The 23,273-nt window shown below is 36.1% G+C and overlaps 1 protein-coding gene across 1 annotated transcript in view; it reads left to right on the forward strand.

Annotated features, from left to right (window-relative positions):
- The window catches only part of LOC102040008 (glypican-5-like), a gene marked incomplete at its 5' end in the record, with an annotated part of 468,677 nt that overhangs the window by 66,718 nt on the left and 378,686 nt on the right, over window positions 1-23,273 (forward strand). The window contains one exon of the mRNA XM_005429439.1: window positions 13,780-13,900. Within this exon, the coding sequence (XP_005429496.1) occupies window positions 13,780-13,900 (121 nt within the window). The remainder of the gene's footprint in view (window positions 1-13,779; window positions 13,901-23,273) is intronic.

The raw sequence follows: 23,273 nt of genomic DNA on the forward strand, positions 1-23,273 counted from the left end.
GGGCTTCACAATTTGAAGGATTTGGCTGTTTTATATGCAATAATCAATCTGTTAAGTGTTATTAGAGCATATGTAATGGATTAGGATGCATCAGAAAATACCAAGCCCCAAACCAAACCAAGACACCAAAACAAAACAAAACAAAAATCTGGCAGAGTTTTCTGCTTCCTTTAATTCAGCAGTTAGAAACATACTACCAGGGTATCACTGAGGGTTCAGGGCTGCTGCTCATCTTAAAATCCACTGGGGTATAGGCCATTGCAGGCATCACAAACACAGTTCTTAGTCTGTCTTAAATTTCTTTAGATTATATGCAATAATTTGAGATTAATGAGTTGAAAAACTATTTCAGTAATAGGACCAGGCCTCTAGTCTAGTGATTAGGATGTTTTGCTAGGAATGAGATTCCTTAGTTCATTCTGTCATGCACATTTCATCATTTTATTCAGGAAATGTAAAAGAAAAGCTATGTACTTTTATGTAAAGATATGTGAACTTTTATCTTCCTTCATTTCCTCCCCAACTATTTACAACAAACCACAGTCCTTTTTCTCTCTGATCAAATTAGTCTATAGGTGAATGGCCTTCTGATGTGACTAACACTCTGTCAACAGAGAGGAGAATTTCCTGCTACCAGCTCTTTCTTGTGTCACAGCATGAAATAAATCTGAGATACATCAATCACTCAAATCATTATGTTTAATCCTATCAGCTGACAATGAAGTAAACTCCACAGAATTTATAGAATTAATAGAAAACAACCTACTGAAGAGAATTATTTTTAGGGTGACTTGAAGTTTGTGTGTATTGATAAACACGAAATAATATTTAGCTCAAGAAACATATTAATTTCTTTGTCTGTGCTAGTTATCATGAATCCTTTTTAAAGCTTCTCTCTCTCTCCCTCCAGAGATTTTGCATAAGAAATTAGCCTATGGTTTTCCTGACATCAACCAATGACCTAAAGTTTATGACTAAAATGTCACTGTAACGCTGTTGTAGTGTGGAAGACCTAGTTTCCAGTTGCCTGTTCACTGTTAAATCAGGAATGCATAGTGACACAAGTGAAACCCTACTTTCCCAAGTCCCATGATACAGAAGCATGTTTTTATCTCTCAGTGAAATTCCTCACTGTTACAATGCTTTTAAAATCCAGCCATAACATTCTGACCATTTCATGATACAGAACAGGGATATTTGAGTTTGGCTTAGTATGTAGATCATAGCAGAAATGAAATGTCTGTACACGTACATGCATACAAATACATAACTATACAGAGAAACTGTATATAGTTTTGCAACACAAGGTCCATTTAGTATTTTCAGACATGAAATATTTGCTGTAGGGTACTGTTTTCCTGAAGAATGTTTCTTGGCAACACTTTGACTGCCCTTTCTTGTCTTCCTTTGACAGTGTTTCCCATAGAGGAGATAGCTGCTCGACTTACATTATCCTTGAACCCCTTGTTGCCTACTTGACATTAATTTCTGTAACCAAGGCAGTATCACAAGTGAAGTTAAAAATCAAATCCATGAGAATAGCCTTATCTAGATTGATTCCCTCTTCAGACTGCATACTAAGCAGTCACACAGAGCTTCCAAACTTATAATAGATGATAGAATTCTTCTCCTTTTCATCCCAAAGGAAGAAAGTGGAACCCTTCTTTTGCTTGCTTTCAGTATTTCATTACAATCTATATTAGTTTCTTATAAGTTTTGTCCTTCAATTTATCTGGTTCTGCTGAATATTTCAGTAAATCAAATACTTTGGGCTTCTTCAGAAACAAAAGGGAAGATAAATCTTGTCATTATCTGTCCTGTTTTCTAGAATGCACTGAACTGCGTGTTCCAGAAAAAAATGCCAAGTTCTTTGACATTTTATTGATGCTTAAGTATACAATTCCCATTACTGAAATAGCTGGACATATCATAATGTTTAGCTCTTGTCTTTTCATGGAGCTTTCCATGATGCAAGAATTCTAATGACTTTAGAATGGGAAACTGAAAAACAGAATAATAGGCTTGCTTCAGGAAGCTTACCACTTCAGAAAGCAGTACCCCAAGGGTAAGGCAATCTAATTTGAGTTTAGTTATTTGAAAGTTCAGTATTGTGTCTAGACTGGTTGTCTAGGAGGCATGCCCAATGGAGAGGACAAGTCATCATTTCATCCTACACTATTGCTTTATTTCCCAAAAGAAGGAGGGCCTTCATTTTTCCTTTCTTTTTCCATACTCTGTGGGAAGTAGATGCGTAGGGGTGGATGCCTAATTTTACAATAGCTAAAATAAGTAGGTGGAGTACAGTTGCTAAATATTTTGTAATATTTCTTGTTCTTATGGGGAGCATTCTCAGGGTAAAAATTTGTGGCATTTATTTAAAGGCTGTATTTTGTTAAGATTTGATTGAATAGGAGTCACTGCTGCATTTTTATTGCATTTTTTTCACAATGGGGCCAAACAAAGAGCAATTACTGTGATTCATATGACAACAAAACTGAACCAAGGATCTGGAAATATGATCTTGATAAAATTTAGTTAAAATATTTTTACCACTAGGGTCCTATGAACCTTTTCCTACTGAAGAGAAAATAAATGTATTTACATCCACTCATCTCTATCTAAAAGAAAGAAATAACTGAATGTGATAAGTATAATTTGTAAAAAGACACAAGAAGGGGTGGTTGGGAAGAAAGGGAAACCCCTATGTTTATTAAAGCTCTTAAACCTCCAATACAATCCCTGTCTTTAAACACTTAAACATTCTCTATATCAGCTTTCTTAGCAAATCTATTTATTGATTGTGCCCACAAAAGATAAAGAGTGAGTTCATCTTTTAAAAGAAACATTAAAAGATGGCTCCATATGACACATGAATGCAAGAACTGTTGGGCTGAAATGTTGCGGCCAACACTGAAAGATCCTTGAACATGTTTTTATCCCTGCTCATGTCCCCTGTGTCATGATATGCTTTGTGTATAGTGTTTACATTATTCCTATTCCGTTAGATATTAAAAATGTGCATCTAAAACACACTTTTGTGGTACTGATATAATTTTGTCTAACAGAATTGGAAATAAAGGACACAAGCCTTAATAGGCCAGTTTAGATAACTGCATAGTGACTTCCAGAACATCCATCAGCCTTCCCCAGAAGTTTGTTACTTGGAACAGAAGTTCAGCTCATTACTCTGGTACTAATGGCTTCTGAAACAGAAGTTCTTCATGCATATGCCACTGTCTTTGAGTACAACTTTATTTAAAGTCCATATTCTTCATGACGTGTCCTGAAATACTTTAAAACATATCCATCATGGCTCTCATGGAGGGTGAAAAGCACCAAAGGTTAAGGCAACTGTACCTGTCTTTCGTATAAAGTTAGTTAAGCACCAGTACGAAATGAAAAGTTACTTTACTGTAATTGCTAAAATATGGCATTGTACAAAAAGCTTAATTTCCCATGAAGATTAAGTAACACTATCACATAGTCGGCATTATAGTGTAATGCTTGTTTCTATTATTTAATAAAATACAGCATGCTGTAGAACTTCTGATACATAACTCTATATTTGTTCTTCATAGGAGCTATTCACAGTGCTCTGAGAACAGGCAATGCGGGTAGTTTGCAAATCAGGGAATGCAAATGCTTCCAGCAAAAGTGCTGTGAATAATAAAGCTGTGAAATGAAAAAAAATTTACAGGTTGACTCATGAACAAACTTCTAGTTGCTGAGAAAAATTTTCTCCAATCCAAAATGTGGAGTCATCCAGAGGACTGATTTTCCTTCCACACAGATGCATATGATGTAAGTGTGCTTGAGTAAGTGTAAAACTGTTTGAATGAAGAGGCAATTACATCCTCAGGAATCTCCTCAGGAAAATGTTACATTCTCCAAGACTTGGTAGTATTGCAAATGGGAACAGATTACACTGAAGTGTTTTATCTGGGGGGAAAAAAACCCCAAACCAACAAAATCAAAACAGCAAGCAACAAACAACAAATCCCTTCCCGTCCCCCCATCCCCCGTCCCAATTACTATTAGGTACATAGGTTTCAAAAAACATTTAAGTAAAAAGTGTCATCTGTTGTGTGTGAGTCATCAAGTCAGAGTATGCATCATTATCATTAATCCACATTTAGATAAATTAGGAAGATAAAAGGAGTCCAAAGCCACAGAGATGGATTGGCCGCTTACACTGATTTATTAATAATTCACCAATATTTTGCTAACTCTGGGTGTAATTAGACAACAGAGAAGGACAGTATAAAGCAGCTTTTCACATGGGATTTAATTCTTTAGAATAAACAAGAAAAAATCTATTGAGTGGCTCGTGTCAGTGAATTTGCTGAAATAGCACTTCACTCTTAGCGTTGCACAGTGACTTAGGTTGATTTCTCCATATGACCTTTATTTGCTGAATGACCTTTTTTCTTTTATCAATAATCATATTCAAGTTAATTATCTGCTTGATTGTCCTTCACCAGAGCTTTACTCTCATTTTGTGCTAATTTTCCATAAATTACTTCAGAAAAAACCCCAAACCATTCAATAACAAAGAACAGATTGTAGAAGTGCACTTTTGACATCATTTGTAGTGGTGTACTTCTTATGAGGCTGAGAGATAAACATTGGCTGTGTCAGATATCAGTCCCAAAATTATCAGGTGCATTCCAGGTCCCTAGAGGACCCTTTGGTCTCTGCACTGAAGCATTATGTTGGACAAAATATGGCATGTCATGCTTCTGTCTTCAGGGTTTGATGTTCTATATAATGCCACAGTTGCATGACCCTTTTGTCATTTCCAAGCAGAAATATTTCAGTATCCTACAGGGGAAGCAGGCTTCTCAATTTTACACTAATTGGGCTTGACAGCTTTGTATTTCCAAGTTGCTTGAATTGTTTTTCCAAGGTAATTCCTTTTGTTTTGCCAGCTATTTGCTGTAAACATTTATGTGCTTGTTTATGGTAATTAATATCTCTCATTTCCTTGCTCCATTAAATGAAGGTACAGTAGAATTATGATGGTTGTTAGAGGATTTCCAGAATGCTACAAGAAGAAGGAGATACTGTTGTTCTCATTTATATAGATTTAGTGCACTTGCATATGTCGGCTGTTTAGTTATTTTCTAATGTAATAAGAATTTATTTTCTCAATTTAAACATGTGACTTACCCAAGGCACCTAGTTTAAATGAAATATCGGTCTCAAAGCTCTTCTTTTCTCTTTGACAGACCTTGCAATTACTAGAACACATTTATTTTTTGAGGTGCATTGCAGACATATTTTGTCATGCTTTTTGGGGCATTCATTTTGCATCACATATAAGAATAGTGTCTCTGTCCAGAAAAGAGCAACATATTGCAGGGATAGGTACAGATAGATAACTGTTACTGTAATTACCATTAATGGACAAGAAGACAAATTTCGATGGCATCTTTCAAGTGAGAATTCTTCAAAAGTTCTGGAATTTTTGAAACAGTATAAAATTTGCTGTGGTAGAAGAAAGCTTTAGAGAATGAATTTTCAATATGTAGGTTACAGCATTTTTTTTTTTAAGAAAACGTAGCTTTTAATAGAAGTTACATTATTTGCAAAACAGGATAGTCTGACTCACAGACATCCTGTAGAGGATTTCAGATGCATAGTAAAACAACCCTTCTAAATACATGTTCCATGCATAGCAACTGGAGACCAGTTGATGCTTTTGGAAGTCTCTAGAGGGAGACCTGTCTACCCAAGGAAGCCTTCAGGACATCATTAGCACTTCTTAAGGCCTATTAAGAACTAATTTTTGAAAGACACAGCCGACATTAAAACTTTGACCAATTGGCTTCCAATAGCATACAGAATTCTCTCAAAAATTTTAGTGTTCAAACAAAGGCCGTGATGGAATGTTGGGGTTTATGAGCTTTAGAAGAACACAAAAATATTTTGTAGGATTAGAACATAATGGAAATTATTGATGATAAAAGATCTTGTACTGTACAAAATAAAAAACAGGACTTGGCCACACTTGGAAATTCATTGAAATAAATACTCTAAAAGACTCTATAATATTTTATTATATACTTCAATGTTGTTTTATTCATGTGAACCTAGTTTAAAATAGCTATGTTAAAATGGAATATCTGTTTTAAAAACACTATTTCAAAAACATGTTACTTAGTCTTCAAATGTAGAAAAATCTTAAGACTAATCTGCTATTTTTTGTTTTCCTTTAACAAGGCAGGTCTGGTCAATGATAAAAAATTATATACCTATCTTTTTAAAGACATGTTTTAGCCTAAATAATTATAGGAGCATATTTTTTTTCTGAAGCACAAACAGTGGTACAACTTTACTCTGGTTTATTCCACTCTTCATGTTCAACAAGTGTATATGCAATCTGTTTTTTTTTTAAACATATACTAAATTTCAGGTCTGAAAACATTGAAAAATTCAAATACATTTTATTTTATATTTTATTTTACTGCATTTTTTATCAATTAAAATGTACTGGAAATATCTAGGGGAAATGGGATCTGCCCTGGAGTAACTACAAGTACTGTCTCTGATAGATAGGTGTTAAGATATTTTTTACAAACTTTCTGAAGCTAATTTTGCAATATCTACTCTTAAAAAACTATGTAACACTAAAAAATAGCCAGCATATCTGTCTAAGTCCCAGGTAGTTCTTATTATTGCAGTGATTCTTTGATTTGTTCATCTTTGGTAATTAAGATTTACACCACTGAACACTCTTACTCATTTGTTGTAGTGTATGTTTATTTTTTACTTGTATTCAGGTAATTGTTAATTTCTCAATTAGCATTACCCAGAATTTTGAAATGCCCAGCCATGATGAAGATGCTAACAATAGCAGGTGTACCCCAGTAACTATCAGCAATCATAAAGCAAGCAAGCTGAGTTATTAAAAATCATATCCCATGTCTGAAATAAAACAAAATGTAGTGGGCACACTGTGGTATTTTACCATTCTTAAACACAGTGAGACTATATAAATACAGGTGCTTGCTCGAAACTTGTAAGTGCCGACAAGCTAAGTTCTGAAGTAATTTGGAATTCAATTAATGTGAGAAGCTGAACAAAACAAATCCCTTAACAAGACCAGTACATGAAGACTTACTTTTAAAAACTAGTGGATACAAAAAAGAAAGTCCATTTCACAAAGGAGAGAACATTCTGCAGAAATTGCAGCTTGGTTACTGTATTAATGGAAGTTAAAGGATATGAAAACAGGGAAGGTAAATAAATATACTATTTTAAAAGTTGTTTGGTCTCTTGAGCATATAGTCTCATCATCTGGATCTTCTCAAAGAACCCAGTAGAAGCAAACACTTTAAAAAGAGTTCTCTAGCATTTCACTGCTTACTTCAAGCAGACGAAAGCCAGCATTGCATCATTTACACCAAATTGGTTTCAGATGCAGAAAATTAGGTGGATGGAGAGAGACTTCTCCATTATTACCAGATGAGGAGTTTGTGGTTGTTTTCTGTTTACTGTCATGAAGATTACTCTAATGCAGTAAGATCTCATTTGAGATGAAATATCACAAATTAAGATGAGAATTCTATTGCCACAAAGTGATTAACAAAACAAGCTTTGTCAGGCAGTGTCTCTGTACAGCTGCAGCAGCTCTGGCCCCACTGAATGTCCTACAGCTGTGTGACTACCTGACACACACAGCTTTTCAGGGGTAAGGCAATGTAGCCCTGTGTGAGCCTTTCACAACCAGAACAGTCGTCTCAATTTCATGACCCTCTAACTTGACAACTTAATGCAGAGATTCCTGAGTAGCTCTTGATAGTGGCAATTGTCCCAGGCACTGAAAAGCACAAGAATCACACAGAATCATAATCAAGGTTGGAAGAGACCTTTAAGATCATCTAGTCCCACCATCAAAATAGCAGCCTTATCACCATAAAGCATATCCCCCAGACTCATCTCAAACACTTCCAGAGGTGATGACTTTACCACCTCTCTGGGCAACTTATTCCAATGCCCAACCTCTCTTTCAGTGATTTGGGCTTTTTTTTATATCTAATCTGAACTTCTCTTGTCACATCTTGAGGCCATTTCCTCTTTCACGTGAGACATGGCAGAAGAAACTCTCACTGCAGCCTCCTTTCAGGTAGTTGTAGAGAGCAATGGGATTCCCTCCAAGTCTCCTCCAGACTAAACAGGCCCAATTTCCCCAGCAGCTCTTTATAAGACATGTTTTCCAGATCCTTCATAAGCTTTGTTTCCCTTTTCGGAACATGTTCCAGCACCTCAATGTCCTTTTGCCCAAAACTGAACATAGGATTTGAGGTGAGGCCTCACCAGTGCTGAGTACAGAGGGACAATCAGTGCTTGGCCACCTTGGCACATGCTGGCTCATGTTCATCTGTGCATCAGCCAGCGCCCCCAGATTCCTTTCTGATGATCAGCTCTCAAGCCACACTTCTTGAGCCTATGGTGCTGCATGAGGCTGCTGTGACCAGGTGCAGGACTCAGCACTTGGCCTGGCTGAACCTCATGCCATTGTCCTCAGCCCATTGTTTGAATCTTTCCAGATCTCTCTGCAGAGCCTTCCTACCCTCTGGCAGATCAACAATCCCACCTAATTTGGTGTCATCTGTGAACTGACTGAGGCTGTATTTGAGCCACTTCTCCAAATCACTGATAAAGGCGTTCAAGAGGACGAACCCCAGCACTGATTCCTGAGGAACACCACTGATGACCAGAAGAAAGCTGTGACAGGTGGTGATGGTAGCAGTTGGAAGAGATACATCAGGATGGAGTGACCAGCTAAACTTGCTAAAGTGTAGAATATCACCAGGTCTCTTGGGAGAGGCTTGACTGCCAGTGCATGTAGGGATATTCTGCACAATAACTTTTCTGTCATAGTACACCTTTCATTACTTTAATCTCCCACTTGAAACATGGTCAGATTGCCTAAAAGTAGCTCGAAAAGGAAAATCATAATCAGTTGTTGACCATAAACATGATGTATTAGTTGTCATCACAAGATATGTAATACAGATTATTTTGTGCTGGAGGGATATACATGTACAGATCTTCCTGAAGCACCACATCCAAAAGGGCTGAATCATACAAGAATTTATGTATTTATTACTTCTAATAGCTTTTCCAACTGCATGTACCAAGAAATTGGTGAATTGGTGATAGCAAATAAAGCATGATTTTCTCTTTTATCAGAGATCTTGAGAGAATCAAAAGTAAACCCCACCAATTGTATTCATAAATACAATAGAGAATAATAGGTAATTTAGATGAATATTCATATATTGAGCTCAGAAAATGGGCACCTTGTTATTCATCATTTTAAAACATGTTTATAGAATACAAATATATTAGTTCTTGGGTTTTTTTCCTAATGCTGATGAAAATGAATAGTACTTGGGGACCAAGTCTGCCTATTAAAGTGATGTGATACATTACCATGCTTGTACAGAAATGAGCACAGATGGCGGGTCTATTATTTCACTAGCAAGAAATTTGTCATTTTTTTTCCCCAGGATTCAAATCTGAGCAACACTTGCTTAAGTCATACTACCTCTGTGGGGATCCTTAAAATATTTTTCCCATTACTTGTACATTAGGAGTTAGAGAAACAGAAAGTGATTAATGCCATATTAAAAACTTAAAATGAATGAAGTCTCTCAAACCAAGAGTCTGAGATTTTTATATTTCCCCTCATCCCCAAATAAAGGGAAACAAATTTTGCATGTAAATGTGAGTCTACAGGGATGAAGTTTTGTGTATCAAGCTCATATTCCCAATAGCCTGTTTAGTTTCAACAGATCATTTAATTTACAGTAGAATACTTGAAGATGTTAGAGGTTTAGACATTTGTTAATTAAACACAATTAGGTGGAGTATGAAACAACTTATGAGTAATTTATAATTTTTGTAGGCAAAAGATACCATTTCAAGCAGACAAACAGTAGATTAAACCAAACAATATTGACTTTCATGATCTTACTTTTATGATAAGAATCAATAAAGCAATATTTCATATGGTTTTGTCAATGCCTTATTATACACCCAAAGAAAGAAAAAGGTTTTCAATCTGCCTTATGACTTGTCAGAGCATATAGTTACAACAAACTCAAAGTTAAATGAGAGTTTTTAATGTCAATTGGTCAAAGCTGGATCACCTTGCAGTGAAAGCAAATTTAATACGGGTTAATAACAAGAAAAATGAAACCGTGCAAATTAATTTACTTCAATACATTGGGTGTACTCACATTTGGGCATTCATTACACACTGTCTCTATCACTCCTTCCTCCTCACACTCTTCCCCTGCTCCAGCACGGAGTCCATCCCATGGGAGTCAGTTGTCCATGAACTTCTCTAACTTACAGGCTGCAGTTCTTCACGAGCTGCTCCAGCTGGGTCTTTTCCACAGGGTGGAGTACATCAGGGACAGGCTTCTCTAGTGTGGGTTCTTCCAAGGGTCACCTCACAGCAAACCTGCTCTGGCATAGACTTCTCTCCGTGTGGGTCTGCAGGGCTGTTTCTCTCATGTTCTCAGTTCATCTCATCCACCTCCTCTTGCTCAGCAGTTTTTTCTCCATTTTAAATCTTTTGTCACAGGAGTACTACCACCATCACTGACGTGCTTGGGCTTGGCCAGCAGTGGGTCCATCTTGGAGCTGGCTGGCATTGGCTCTGCTCTGGGGAAAGCTTCTGGCATCCTGTCCCAGAAACCACTCCTGCAGCCACCCCTGGGCTTTGCTTTTTCAAGCAAGCCAAATATATTTTGGGCAAAATATTCTGCCAAATTGAATTCCATTTAAATGAATCTTAATTTTTGAAATCCAGCTCTTCATTTTCCATATGTGATGGTTACAGTATGTTCCTGGGGGAGAACTCACATCCAGAACCTGGAGGATCAATTTCAAGACTGAAGTCTTGGAATGTAAAATTAAAAACTCTCAAAGGAGTAAAATCATTTCAAAGCTTGAATAACAACTCATCACTTCAAAAGTGTGAGGATTTTTTAAAGAAGAAAAATATCAACTCCTTTAAGTGTCAAGTTGGGAATGTGATAAGTATCTAGTAAATTTGATGAACCAGAAAACTGTGGAATGTGTAGCGATTATACCAATACTGGGTCCAAAGTGTTGATATATAAGGATTGGTATTTTCTTTATTGACATAAACTTGTATGTTAATTGGGATCTTCTAGAGCCTGTAACAGACAAAAATGTCAGGAGAATGGGATGAAATGTGTCAGTTTTCACAAAGCAAGGTTTGAAGAGTTTGGGGGTAGTCAGTGTACTTGGGAAGGCTTTAGGTGGAAAGGTGTACTGTTCTGTTTGAAAATGGAGGATAAGGAAACCTGCAGGCAGCAGAAAGCAGGGAAAATAACAAATTCATTCTGTATACCCTGGAAAGGATCATGTCAGCTGTTGGTGAGAGAAGGATCAGTAGTGAGAAAGAAGGTGGAAATATGCTAAACAGCTCAGGGAAATAAGAAAAAGTAATACCAAGGTTGTTACTACCAGTACTTACTGATCCAAAAATTTGTTTAATGCAAATAGACCTAAAGATCTGGTGTTATCAAGCACTAGTGTGCTAGTTGTCACTGTTTCAATGCATGTCACCTCTGCTTCAGCTTCTTACCCTTCCCCACTCTCAACTGAAAAAAAGTGAAGAGGAATTTAGAGAAAGTTGACACTGATGAGGTTGAAGAACATGACTGAAACTCCTAATATCAGGTCCATTCTCAAGACAGCATTACTTTCCCAGCTACTTTCTCTCATGTGAAAGAAAGGAGTCAGTCCTACAACAAATACCAGCTGTGCAAGACTTCTGATTTCATTGTAGAAATAGCTGAAAAATAAATGATAGTCAGTCTTGAATGAGTCATTGCCAAATAATTCTCAGGTGAGTGAAACTAATAAAATTGTAGTCTAGGGAACTTTCAGCTTCTGCATGATTTATTTCTTCTTGCATGGTTAGAGAAATGAGTATCATTGAATCAAGAAAAGAGGGTATTCTTTTTCACAGTTACGCAGTTCACAGGAAAATGTGCAATAGTTGGGTTTGCAGCATTTGAAAAAAAGGTGTTAATTGGAAAATTCTGAGTGACAGTGAGAACACAGATTTTGCATGCTGTGAAACAGAGCAAGACCACTGGATTAAAAGAATAGACATAACCTTCAAGAATTTTTATAGTGTTATGGTGTGAAGAGAAATTTTGGTGTTGCATTAATCTAGTATGTTGAGTTAAACCAGTTGTTTTTGCTGGTCACTGCAGCATTGTTCAGCTGGAATTAATTCCTTATTTATTTATATATTTTGTTTTATACAAATGACTGCCAAAGAAATTTTTTGAAGGTTTTTATGTTTAATTTTTTCGCACTTAGAATTATCAGAACGTTTGTTGACCCAGCCCAAATCGCTGCATTAAACAATGGCCCAAGACTAGCAGGCAGACTGGATTTTGTACACACCTCCACATACAAAGCTTTTCCTCATCACTTCAAGCTGGCAAATGGCTCCATTGCTACAAGGCAGCACAAAAAACTGTCTGCTGTAAATCAAAGTAACACCTTTTCAAGAATATGAGCCATTCATTTATTCACTATGTACACTTCCCCAGGAATATCCTAAATCTCATTTAGGGTGAAATTTAAGTAAAGATCAAGGACAAAATATTGTTATGTGGCAACCTTGTTTTACTGAGCTGCATTCATTGTTTAGCATATATGCAAGCTTTTCCGCAGAGCTAAGAGGACATGTAATGTTTTTCATAAAACAAATTCTGCAAAATTTGAATATGCAGTGTTGTCTGTGCTTATATGTGGATCTAACAGGCAGGAATTAGATATTTCTTTACTCTGATAAGGTTATTTCCTTTCTTTTCCTTACAGCATAACAGCTGGCAAAATACTTTTGAGACAGAGAGCTATAGAGCTATCCTCTTATAGAGTACACTGAAAAAATATAGCATATGGAGAGTATTTGCATAAAGTACAGTATCTGTGATGAGAAGGTAGATATTCAGTTTTTCTTGCATAACTTGAGTGTTACGTATAATATGGTAAGTTGAATGAAGAATTGCTTCTTAATAAGCTACAGAATCCTGCTCGGGGGTTAGTTTATTTGCTGTATTTTGAGTTTTGATGTATTATAAACAATGGTCTGCTTACTCAAGCAGTTCTTTTTTGAATCAGCTTATATCTGTTTTTTACTTCTTTTTATATATCTATATATCAAGTACAGTTTGGCCTACTCTTACTTACATAATTTATGCAATGCTAAATAATTAATGCAAAATGTGGCTGTTATCTTTCAATACATATTCTGTCTGTGCATGCACTCACAAAAACAGTAAAAATCTTCAGGTTTATTTCTGAACATACAGTGTATATGGAATCTAGAGTTTGTTTTAAGACCTTGAAATGTCACACATTAAGGCAATCATCATGTTGTTGTGTTTAGAAAAATCAAAATGGAGCACAGTCTTTTTGCACACACACAAAAAGACATGCACAGGGATGAATGTTTCATGCTACAAAATGTAGATAACTTTCCTTATTGAAGTTTGCAGTAAACTTAACATGCTAATTAATAACAGAACTTTGTGGAATGTAATAATTATAATTTTTTGTATTTCTTTTTTTGTGAAAAACGTGCACAAAATTAATGCATCTCCTTCAAGAGGTATTCTGGTACCAGGAGAGATAATACAAACTAGAAGATGACTCACTGAGAGTAGAGTAAGTTACTAAACCATTTTTATGTGTGTTTCTGTATTAAACTAGCTATACGCACCGTGTGGTTGGCAGTGGAATCAAAGCTCAGTCTGCAAATCCAGAAGTAAAAGTGAAGGGAACAGATCCTCTAATAAGCCAAATTATTGACAAGCTGAAACATGTTATTCAGGTAAGGAGCTTTTTCCTATGGATACAGTATAGTTCTAACTATCACTCTAGTAATGAAAGTATTAATTTACTGCACTATAAAGGTTAATTCAAGTTTCTGCTGAGTGCACATCCACAGCAAAACACTAGTTGCTCTGTGTCTCACTTCAGTTATTAAAAATTATTTAGTTAAAAGGCTTGCATATGGCAGATAAGTGTAGGAAGTGAGGCTCTGGTAGCTCGGCCATCTGCACCTGCAAGTACCACAGCTCGGCATTGAAGTAAGCATATAGAAGCACCAGCGGGATGATTTAGGGATATTAAGTGGATGCATATGTTTACATAACAATAAGACATAATTTCTCTCTTCCCTCTTTGTTAAATCTAGGTTCTTTCTTAACTTGTATTGCTTTGAGGTTTTTTGTTTAGATGGCAGATAGAAAAACTAGGAAGTTTGAATGAAAATCACATGCCTGCTAAATGAGTTGGTGTTAGTTACCTGGTGTGCATATCTGTGACTTACTAAATTTAAGGCTTACAAGGAAGTCAATTCCAATGTGGTTCTGTACAGTTATATTATTGCAATAGGTTTACAGGATTACAGGTATCTCTGGTTACATGCCACATTTATATGCACAGATAGTCAGAACTAGAGGACAAAAGCATAATTCTGTTGAAGACAACATGACAACAGTTATTTTGACAACAACAAAAGAAAAAAAAAAAAAAGAAGAAAAAAGCTCTGTATTTCAGTTAAAAATACAAGTAGTTACTCTGATCTGAAGGCTCACTGACCAGAAAGGTTCTACAGGCATTTTTTGTCACTGACCCATTTAACCCAGTCTCCTCTTCACTGCACTGGTAAAAGGAGAGGCTGCTTAGGGCGGCCATGGAGCTTCTCACTATTATTGTCTCAAATTCCCTTCTCTACCCCATTCCCCAAGCAAGTGAAGTATAGATATTAAATGTCTTCTCCTTGCCTAGTGCATTTATATCCATCTAAGGAGTTGCTTTAATTCTGTTTTTACATCCTCTTGACAGGTTTTAAGTACAGTTTTCTACATGGTTTCTGGAGTTGAAATATTACTGATAGCTTCACGGTGAAACCTCTTGGTTCTTATATCTCTAATTGTGAACAATAACTCTCCTCTGACAACAAAACAAAGAGTGCTGAAATAGAAAAAAAGAAAAAAAACCAGAAAAATTTATTTTCCATCAGTAGTGTTGTTTTCTGGGAGAAGTTCAAAGGCAATCATTATTCTTTCCTTCTTAAAAGAAATATCTTTTTTATCCCTCCAGCTTCAGCGTCAATGTTTTTGTCTCTCTTCTTTATTAAAATGCCATCTACAATGGTGGGAAAAATCAATGCAATTTTCACTACAAGAGATGCCATGGTTTAATTAATAACTACAAAATACTATACAAAGATAAACTTTCTAAATATTACTTGGTAAGTTCCAACTATGAGGAGTGTTTTCCTCCTTTTATATTAAAACTGCTCTATATAGTTTATTGTGTTGGTTTCCTCTAGAGACTTGAAGTTGTGTTGTTTTCTCCTTGAATGAGTACCTAAAAGACTGGAATTGAATATTTCCATTATAAAGTATTCCATTTTGAGAGCTTACTTGCCCTTGTCCCTAAAGACTTGAGTGGATCTCGGGGAAAAGGACATACAATTTACATACTGAAATGCTTACCAACCTTCAAGTATATTTTCTTGGGATAGTTTCTTTCCTTGTAGCTTTGAGTATGAAAATAGGGTCAAGGGATAAAGAGAGCATCAAAATCCTTAGAGGCCTGACATATAACTGCTTTTCCCCAGCTGAAGAAGCTGCAAAAAAAGCTTTCTTCTTCACCATTTACTGTTTGGGAAAAGAAGATGAGGAGTGTAAGTTAGAGACTGAAATACAAAAGATCACCTTTTTGTCCTGTGTGATATGAAAAAAGATGAATCACATACTAAGCTTACAATGAGGCAGAAAATAAGGGGAGCTAAATGGATTGTGGTGATGCCTCAGAGACAGACAGAGTCGTACTTAAACCTAACACACTATCCAAGCTGTATTTCTGAACTTCAAAATTTTAAATAGCTAATTTAGTAGGAGTAAAACATATTAGTGAAGTTTTTCAAAACCAATAATTTCTGAAATTTACAAATTATATACTTTGATTAATTTTCAGGGTGAAAATAGCAAAAGGGCAGATATTTTTGAGATCTTTTTCTGCTCACATTTAATGTTAACTTAGGAAAACAAATCAAGACCAATCTGCCCTGCATACAGAAACAGACAGATTTCTCAGCATCTCCTCCATTTTTTCCTGTTGGTTATACAAAGACATAAAAATCCCAAGCAAAGAATTTGCTTTAAAATATGTAAATATCCAGTGTTTAAACTGTATTTTCCAGGTTGTCCCCTGTTAAAAACTTTAAACCCCTGAAATCAACCCCTGGTGGCAGAAGTGACAATATCTCTTTTCAGCAGGCTGTGGTTTCTGGGCAGTTCTCCTTTGTGAGAGGCTCACAGTAATCCTCCTTTTTCTGTAAATACTGGATTCACCAAAAAATCAATAGAAGTTTTTGATTCTGTTGGACCCCAATGCCTGTAATCTGTGCCCTGGACTCCACAGGTTCATATTCAGAACAACAAAGTGAAATTACAGGACCTGAAATGAACCAGTCAGTGCTGAATATGGCTTGAAAAAGTCACCTTCTTCTGCAAAACTCCTTACTTGTACAGACTGGTACTTTTGAGAGTTTTAAATGATGGACTATTCTCATTCATTTATCTTCTTGGCAGGAAAATTATGGGTTCAGTGCATATCATTTTATGTACTACAATCTGCAACTATCACTCTAATAGGTAATCAAGATAAGCAAAGTCAGTTTCATGTGGTGTAAATAGTAATGGGAGTTATTTTCCTTTCTTCCCCAATAATTTAAAACTGTGATTAATTCATCATTCCTGCAAGTACAAATACTAAGGTTATGAAGTAAGTATGATACTTTGGAGCTGTGATTACAGGCAATTGGACCTTGGTCTTTCCAGTGTGTTTCTTCTTTCCAAAGAGAATCTCAAAAGAATACTGCTTTTGAAAGTAATAGACATTACTTGGAGCTTGTATTTACAGGTTAAATAAAGTCTTCCTCATTTTAGGAAATCTTGCCATGGCAGAAGATACTCCTATGTCTGCCTGTCTAAATTAGGCAGACCAAATCTCCCTCTGGAGATCTCCAGAGGCACCTACCATTAGTGACTATACTGGAAATTTAAATGCTTCTCTCAGGATAAATGATTTCCAATTTCTCGGTGCAGTAAAAGGCATGTCTGAACTTATTTGGAGAAGATCCCATCTTGCACTGCTATACCACTAGAGTGCTAGCTGATATGCAGAAAATAATATTTACCTTCTCCACAAAGGGCTGCAAACTGTCCCTAATGGAATTGATGCTTACATTCCTTAAAGGAGTAAATGCCATTACTTCATATGACATTAAATGCTGGTGACAGTCCAATTTTTCCTTTACTACTTGTCATTATTACTGCATGGTGAATGCTCTGTTTCACCATGCTGCCATTTGCCCATTTACCTGTCTCAAAAAGGTTGCAAAAATAGTGAGATGAGACTGTTTTTTTGACACCGATTTGGCATGCTAACAAGCAGATTTTCCATCTGCAATTTTTAAAGCTTTTATCAATGTACCACAGCACAGTCAAGTTAATATGTGTTTTTCTAAGAGCTGTTCAAGTATGAATTGGAAATTGAGATGGAATATATTACCTGAATCCTCATCTGCTCATACAAAGAACCACGTTTTGAAATTATTCATACACAAGGTGTGGCACTTGCAATTGTGCCTACTTACTGTAGTGTTACAATAACCACCTAATAGTTAAAACTCCCCTGCCTCTTAAACTAGTGCCAACAGCTGTATACATGTCACAAATTAGCCATTTTGATTACTTTTTTAATGACTGAAATGCAATTCTTTCTCATTGAATGAAGGAATTCTCAAGAGTACAGCATTAGACAGATACGTAGTTTGACCCAGTCTTCGGTGACACCTTCTTGGAGACTCACTTTCTAAACTTTTCTTTCCCTTTCTCTTCTTAAATGCTTTTTGTTGATATAGTGTAACCTGCAGTTATTACCTTTCAATAACAGATAAGTGGGAAGCAAAATTTCAGTGCATTTTCTGCAGCAGCCATTCAGCATTCACTGGTATTAGAATTGCTTTCAGCTGTGTTTGCTCCTAAACTGCCTATTTATTTTCTTTGCACTAGGAAAAACTTCCTCACGAGTTTTTTATTTCATATTACAAATGCACATCTAAATGTTAATTTTACCTTAGATTTTGTTTTTATTGTTTTTTTTTTTACACTTTTTGGTTTCGTCCAAAGTTAGAACAAATCTGCAGGTAAAGAATAGCTCAGTAAGCTGATTGTGTTAATTTTTTTTCCCCGGTGATTTCTTGGCACTGCTTCTTTTTTTAATTATTTATTTCTGGGAGAAATACAACGCTACTGTCTTTTTGAAAGCAAACTCTTGAACATATTCTTGTTTTGGCAAGTCACAATAGTAGAGTACTAGTGATGTAGTGATACCGGGATATTCCTACCTGACAGAGAAGTCTATTTCATATTTCATTGTGTGAGCTGTTCCAGTCTTTTATCCTCTCTATGGAGAGCTGCCTCTGACTGCTGGCTGGTGCCAACAATATGTTAAGTGCTTGACTATTACCACTGCATGTAAAATATTGGCAGAATTCCTGTAAAAACATTAAGCAGTTAGAGATTAGGTGGGAAATTTTTTTCTGAGATTCATATTCCTCCCTTTAAAATGTACTTCAACTTCCAGCCTCAAAAGCACACAAAGGAGTGCAGGATTGCTGATGCTTTTGTATCTCTTGGGAGTGAAAAGGTTTTCTTCACAGTTTTGTGGTGATAGTGAAGGTATAAACCCTTTTTGTTGCTCACAATGGTGGTCCTTCTGTATTTGTAAGTCAAACACTAGAAGTTACATGAATATTCTGAGATGACTGTATGTCTTGGAAAATTATGTGTAAACTCAAACCTACGTATTGTTTACAGGCAGAAGGCAGAAAAAAAAGTGATTAGGAGGGTATGCAGTTTAGCTGATGCATCTCCCACTGCTGGGATGCTTAGGAGGTAAATTGAGAAAAACAGTCACCAGCCACATAGTCCTTCTGATCAGTAATTTAATTACAACACCAGTAATAGTTTCCCTAGCTTACTCTGTTTTTCACTAACTAGATTACCAGAGTTATTACAGGCTAATCAATCCTGTTCATTTAGAACAAATGATTATTTTTGTGAAGTATCTTTTTTAACTAGGATTTATGCTGAAATGAAAAGAGTCTACATTGCAAAGGGCTTTCTGAAATTGTTTGTTGTTCAAATTTGTATAAAGCTCTTAATAATGGGCTAATTAAAAAAGAAAAAACCTAAACATTTGATTTTTTAGTTATTTTTCTCCTTGCATTTCTTATAAAGCCTTGCACAGTGCACCGTGAGAAAACATATTTGTTGATAGAGCAGGAAGATACTGTCAATTCTTATCCATTTTTTAAAGAGAACAGTGGCTGAGAAAATAAAACAGCCTTTCCTAGCTACTTAGGTGGATAGTGACACTAACTGAAGTATTCATTATGGTGCAGATCCTATCTACAAAAGTCTATTTTGCACCTAAATTGTTTGCTGTTATAGCTGGTAAAAATTGCTTGTGTTAGGTTTTTTAGCAAAACAGGACCATTGTTCTACCTTCTCATTTTTAACTACAATATAAAGGGAAGGAGAGTTTTGAGATTTTGGAAGAGCCTGGAGTAGGCTCCACCTGCTCCTCATAGAGACCACCACACACTGTACACTGTTCTAATATGTTCTTCTGAAATCAATATTCTTATTTCATTAATAACAGACAGAGGAATATTCTCAAACTGACATGCTTGGAACAACATGTTTGGTAAAAAGGGAAGAGAAATGTAGAGCAGTATCAAACAGAACTTTAAAAGATTTTTAACAGGACTTTCAGAAAGATTTTCAAATAGGACTTTAAAAGTTAAGCAGGATATCAACTCTTTATTCAGAAGTGAAAATCAAGTAGTGGCTTTAACTTATGAAATCTGACACACATCACAAAGCCTTCCCACAGTTACCTTAATTGACAGCTTCTTAAGAGCAGAAGCTTATCTTAGAAGATAGAATAGTATCACATCAGGATGGAAAGTATCAACAAAAATTTGAGAAGCCACTTACTGTTCCTGTTAGTATTAATTAATGACAGATGTAATCTATTGACATCTCAGTAACATTAAGAAGATACTTTGTATTCAAGAAAATACATTAAAAAGGAAAAAGAAGAGTGGGATGTAGGTGCCATTAAGGTGTAAGTGCCATTTACATGGTCTTGCAGTGGTCTCCTCAGTGCCACGGAGATTCCCATGTGAGGGGTTCCCCTAGGCTGACCTATCAAGGCAATAAGCAGGATGGCTGTGCTGGGCGTCCATTTATGCTGCCTGAGCACTGTGTCCCACCTTGGTTTGCCAGCTGTGGATTGTGTACAGGAGCAGAGAGTGTTCAAATACAGCAGCAGTTCCGAAAATATTGATGGGAATGCATTGCCTTTTGTCAGTCCAAGTGTCACAGCTGAGGAGGGTGCTACTGGTGGATTGGAGGTTGGGCTAGAAGACCACTAAAGGTCCCTCCCAACCAGAACTATTCTATGATACTATTGGCTCCATGACTATACTGTGTGAACTCATATGCTATTAACACCAAGTAATACACATGAGAAGAGCTGTCATAAATACTATGGACATGAAAAGATGTTGTCAACAACTATAAAACAGAAAGCACAAAGGAAACTGGATTCTTTATCATCAGTGATCATTACACCATTTCTTAGAATATGTGCAACAGTCATTATACATAATTGTGACATCTAAAATGAAACAGATACTACAACAACACAAATCACCTAAAAAAAAAGCATTTCAGAAGCATTTCAATGGTTAACTGTTAAGGGGAAAATGTTGCTGATTACAGACTCTCTGGCCTGAAAAGTAATGCATCCTTTTTGAACATGTTGAATGTCTCCTATTTGAGACAGGCTATTTCCTTTTGGTCTCAGTCCTGGGAAATCCTCGGAGGCAGTGACCTGTGGAGAGCAATACAGAGCAAGTCATTTGCTGCAAGCATCATCATAATTTGTTCTCCTTGCCAGTTTGCAAAATAAGCAATGTGTTCTGTAGGCACAAGAAAAATCCATCTGGAAAGCAATCTGTTGCTCTGAAATCTTATAAACAGAAATCTCATATTATCTATGAGGGCTGTGTGTTGCCTAAAGAACTCGTCTGATCTTTGGAAGTTTTGGAATTGTGGAAAGCAGCAGCACAGTATGGAGCATTCAAGTGCTTTTGAACACTGTGGGTCTGAAATCCATGTGGATAACACAAACTGTATTTGAAACTGTACCATATAGTTTTAGGTCACAAATTTTGCTTAGCACAACCCTGGTTTTGTCTTGAGAGACTAAGTCAGTGAACAGTTGAAAAATCAGTACCAAAGGTGAAGTATTTAATTTGCATGAAGTCTCAGCAAAGCTGTTCAGGACTATGGAGTAAAAGGAAGTGTCAGAAACAAGCTGTGCTGTGCATTTTTTAAAGCAGTTTTTGTTTCAAAAGAGAATACAGAAAAATACAAATATATTCTGGCAGATTATGATTATGCACTAGGTTTGTGGGTAGGTTTCTTAGCTACAGAAATATTACACTGCTCTGTATTTAACTCACTGAAACATTTAAAAAACAAAATCTAAAAGAAGTCTGATAAATATGCTAATTCTAAATTCCTTCTAAAACAAGCATATAATAAAAAAGACATTCACAGAAGACAACTTGTAAAGATAGAAAAAAATAATAGCTTTGATAGTAACCTGATTGAATAGATATTTATATATTTCTTTTCAAGATAGGTTAGCTATTAATTTGAAAAAATATTTTTCAAATTTAGTCCTTAAAAAAGCAAACCAATCTTAATATACTTTATCAAACAGATTGTGCAGTCTTAATTTAAATTCTTTAATGTGTTCATTTCTTTAAATGACTTTTCCAAAACTTACATCTTGAAAGTAATATTAACTTATTTGTTGGCTTAAAACCAGCATACTTACCAGTTCCTTAATGCTGTGTTTTGGCCTTTTCAATACTTTTCTGTGTCTGACAAGCTGCATCCTTAAGAGCAGACCGAGGAATGCTTTGAAGAAGATCTAAACATTCTGCTGCCAAATACCCACCCTGACTTGTTTGCAAAGCTCATCCTTGTAGGCCATACTTTGTAGAGAAAATGGAGACACCTTTTTCTCATTCTGACTCTGAAGTCAGTGATAATTGTAGTAAAGTGCTGCTCTGGCAGGGGGACATTGGTGGGACACCTCTGCTTCCTCTTTTTCCTGCACTTTTATTTTTTTCTCTTAGTGAGTCATTCAGCTTGATCTATGGCCTGCCTCACTGCACTGATATAAACAACTGTAGGATAAAAAACCCCCAGGCAACGAACAATTCATTGCATCTCTAAAGAGAACCCTAAACCAATCCCCCAATGTCTGTAAATTCCTAAACAAAATATACAGAGCCCAGTTTTTCATGTATGATAGTGTTTTGATTAGAAACTTCTCTTCTTGTAACTTGCTTGTCACTTCAGTTAAGCAAAGGTAATTAGTCATTAAAAGTAATCACTATCCTCATCTAGTTTACTTGACGTGTGATTACTGCATAAATGTCCTCATGGGAACACTGGCCCATAGTACAGGCTGTGCAAATGATGAAAAGAAATTTTGTGAGGACTAGAGGCTTTTGCTGATAGAAGTACTGTAAGCTAATTTTAGATAAAAGTGTTTTCCTTTATTTTCTGCCTGTTAATGGGATGTATATTTGCAGTGAATACAGAACTGTTCTATCCTTCTCCTATAATCCTTTAAGTATTACTTTGCCAGATCCAATTTCCCCTTGTCATCTTATTTCTGCTTTCTGTCCTTCCCCAGTTCATCTTCCTCTTTCAAATAATCACATGGTTTTCATCTCGTTTCACAAAATACTTCCCTGTCATATTCAACATTTCTTTTAACAGGTATCTGATCTTTATGTTTCCTGCTGGTACACAGGTCTGGGACAATGACAAAAAGCTCAAAAACAAGAAAATTGTTTCCCATTCAGTCAGGACTATAGCTGAAAAAATTAGTTTAAATATCGGAGTTAAAGTCTTACTGTTAGGTACTAACTATTCATGCAGGAAAGGAGGAGAGAAGTGTATCATAGCCTCTGTGAAAACTTTTGTCTTTATTGTGATGAAAGATAGGAAGGTATTTCAAAGTGCAAA

Source organism: Geospiza fortis, unplaced genomic scaffold (assembly GCF_000277835.1).
Source record: "Geospiza fortis unplaced genomic scaffold, GeoFor_1.0 scaffold683, whole genome shotgun sequence".
Taxonomy (NCBI): domain Eukaryota; kingdom Metazoa; phylum Chordata; class Aves; order Passeriformes; family Thraupidae; genus Geospiza; species Geospiza fortis.